The sequence below is a fragment of the Limulus polyphemus genome, unplaced genomic scaffold (assembly GCF_000517525.1).
Source record: "Limulus polyphemus unplaced genomic scaffold, Limulus_polyphemus-2.1.2 Scaffold705, whole genome shotgun sequence".
Classification (NCBI taxonomy): Eukaryota; Metazoa; Arthropoda; class Merostomata; order Xiphosura; family Limulidae; genus Limulus; species Limulus polyphemus.
In genome coordinates, this window is record NW_013666315.1 from 262,456 (window position 1) to 266,105 (window position 3,650).

The 3,650-nt window shown below is 33.0% G+C and overlaps 1 protein-coding gene across 1 annotated transcript in view; it reads right to left on the minus strand.

Annotated features, from left to right (window-relative positions):
- Window positions 1–3,650, minus strand: part of LOC106460088 (fat-like cadherin-related tumor suppressor homolog) — a 93,940-nt gene that overhangs the window by 880 nt on the left and 89,410 nt on the right. The window contains exons 3-4 of the mRNA XM_022386705.1: window positions 2,238–2,299; window positions 1,108–1,223 (exon numbers count right to left, since the gene is read on the minus strand). Of these exons, the coding sequence (XP_022242413.1) occupies window positions 1,108–1,223; window positions 2,238–2,299 (178 nt within the window). The remainder of the gene's footprint in view (window positions 1–1,107; window positions 1,224–2,237; window positions 2,300–3,650) is intronic.

The following is a 3,650-nucleotide window of genomic DNA, read 5'->3' on the forward strand; positions in this document are numbered from 1 at the left end:
CAGATTGCGAGTCGAGTGCCCTAACCACCTGGCCATACAACGCTAGAAATCGGGTTTCGATACTCGTGGTGGTCAGAACACAGATAGCCCATTGTGTAGCTTTGAGCTTAACTTAAAAAACAAACAAACAATTACCAATTATTATTATTTATTTTACTATAATGGAACGTTATATACAATAATGGCTCTGGTTTAGCTTCCATATTTGTTTCCCATAACTGATTCACAGCTAAGAATATAACGATATTCATCAGTGGTTTTAGGTTGGCTTCCATTTTTCTCCACAGCTAAATACAATGCTATCAAACAGGGGCTCTGGCCTTGTGACATCTAAAATTGGAATCAATTAGGTTCAAAGCTTCCACTTTCGTTACATTTTGTATGACCCCCAGTGTCACAGCGGTACGTCTGCGGACTTACGATGCTAGAAACAGGGTTTCGATACCCGTGATGGGCAGAGCATTGTGTAGTTTTGTGTTTAACTACAAACAAATAAATAAACAACAAACATTTCGTATGACCAGTTTCAAGTCTACAACTTACGTGTAATATGAAACAAAGTTATAGCTAATGGAAATAATTATGGGAACACACAAGCGATACACATACAGGAACCACAAGCAACTAGGTAGTGAATTTATTAATGATAGAAAACATTATCATAGAAAATACAAAAGGAATAGGTTGTACAACGTACTTTGTATATTTGCGCCTTGCTTTACTGAATATTACAGTTGTTTTCATGCTGCCATAAGTTCAGCAACGTGCAATTATGGAATACCGTTCACAAGTCCTGTTGTTTGAACGCCTTTTAAACTTCGCAGTTTTTAAATGAAGCTGATACCGCTTTAAGGATGTTCATATGATAAATAATGCAACATAAGCTATAGTTGTAAGTGTTTCATCGGCCTTTTTACCGTTTCACCACATTTGCTGCATACTTGTGATCACTGTTTTGCTGGAAGATTAATCACCGCCCAATCAGTCATGTTCCTGAAGCAATGGCATGATGAATAAGAATGTGCCTGTACTTCTCAGCAGTCAGGGTGCCATTATTTTATGTACATGACCAATTCCTTTGGCTGAGAAACACCCTTAGACTTTTACCGATCCTCCACAGTGCTTGACTGTAGATGCTGTAAATTGACTATGGTATCAGTTTTATCTCCACTGTCCAAAAAGTTGTCTTTGATTGTTGCTGAACTATTCGAACTTGAATTCATCTGTAAAAAGCACATCTTCATTTTTGCTTTTTCCACCGTTCATTATCACTATTTCAATCTTTTGATTTGCTATTTCTCAATAGCAGATTTCAAGCAGCTACACGTCTACCGAGACTACTTCTTGCCAAGGTGTATCACACCTGTATATACATTAGCAATATTTGTACTCGAATGTTGTCATTATCTCTTAAAGAATATATTCTGAGATGCTTAATATCACTTTTGGACAATTTAGGTTTGCCACTTTGACCGTTGTTCTTGATAATAGTGCCAGTTTCACACACCTTTTTAAGTATTGCATACAGTTCCCACTGAAACAAGGAATCTTGTCATAATTTTTCGCATGTATTCTTAACCATCCAAAACTTGAATATCTTGACGTTTGTCATGCGGCAATTCATTTCTGGAAGCTGTAACTAGTTAAATACTATTATTATAGGGAACCTATACTTTTATAGGCTTTACGCTGGTGTGGATGACAACCAGTCACAATATAAGCCATCAGTATCTGACTTTACTCTATCGTAGTTCATTTTCACACCATAAAGAGGTGGCATTCCAGCAGTATTTACCTTCTATATCATTTTCACTTTGCGTTTCTATGATCATTTCCAGTACTAGTACTGTTTATCTGTAGAATTACCAATGAGGCCCATATCGATTCTTTAAACACACTTTTACACTATTTATAGACCAAGTTGCTTGTGGATCCATGACTTTATTATTTACAAGGTCCCTAATAATGTGTAAGTCACACATAAAAATATAAACAAAAAATACCATTAATATTGCAATGAATCACACTAATTATTTTAGGAGTCCCCGACGAAGTTTGTCTGAAAAATTAGTGATTTCAAACTTTTTTTTTTACCAGTTCTTTACACCGGATATAATGAAATATTTGGAACTCTATAGTAATAAAAGATATTACAAAAATCGGTAAATTGGGGGATATATTGACCATGAAAACGCTCACACACAAAGTTAACATTAATAAATGGAAACAACACCTACCTCAAGCACGTGCTCCGATTGCATCTCCCGGTCTAAGCGACGTGCGGTCGTTCTGATTAGGCCTGTCAAAATAAAAATATATATATATATATATGACTTGTCACCTGAAGTCCCTTACCAAAATATTAACAGCATAAACTGTAATCAAGTGGTATTTATTATTCCAGCCACCTAAAACCAAACATATTACAATATCCTTCCGAGAGATTAAAGGGCCTATTCAGATTACAAAAACAACTTATATTTTATTCATCCTTATTTGTGTAAATCATGCTTTCTTCATATGATTAAAAACAATTATTCTGTCAGTATCACAGTGCTTTTTAACTCCCTTTGTACTTCAGTGTAGATGAGTTAGTTTTGATTTGAAAAGTAAATCAATAAAAGTTATCAAACTGAGAAAAAATATTATTAATTTTTCTTCAGCTTTAAATTGAATGATATACATTTGTAATATGCCACTGGTGACGAAACTTTTAGCTCAATACCAAAGCTTACCAAGAATAATAAGAATTAAATTATTATTCATCTTATTATGATGTTATATCACAAGCGTTTTTTTAAGATATTTATTTTGAATACCAGCAAAATAAGTTTGCTATAACCGTAGGTGCACAATTTAAGTTAAAAAAATGAAAGCGACTTTTTTATTAGAACAAATTCGTAAGGTTTTCCTATTGGACATCTTTACAAGTGCAGTAAAGCAAATATTTGCCGTGTCTTTGAACTGAAATACGATATATCATTTAGAAACAAGCGACCATGAAAACAAAAATGCACTGTTGACTAATACCAGTAAAAATTATAAAAATATGGAAGTGAATTCGATTATCGTTAATGGCAGCAAAGCTATCAACCAAAATAAAATCTGAAGATTTAGTACGACTATTGTAGAAATTAAATTGAAAAATTTATGTAAGGTTCCAAAGGTTCATTTATAAATTGTTATTTATGCAAATAAAATATGACCTAACTTAATCAAAGTATACGATTCTGAAATACGAACCACTTTCTATACATGATTATTTATACTCTACTAACCCTAACCAAAGAGACTGGATTAGCTTTCACGTTTACTCGTGTGAGGCTTTAGATACTACAGCTCACAATCCAAGCCACTCGGACTCGCTCATTCAAGCAAAGTTAAATGAGGTATAGACTACATTAGAGATCAATAAACATAAACACTAGTAGTATGAGAAAAACTAGAATTTATTTTTTACGATCTTTGTTTATTTAACATAAAAATAAAAGTTAATTTAGCCACAACACTTATGTATATATATATATATATATATATATATATATATATATAATACACACACGACGTAGTTAGTTTAGTTTAGTTTAAAGTTAAAATAAAACTAAACTAACGTAAGTAACTAAACTAAAAGTAACGTAACTAAGTAACGT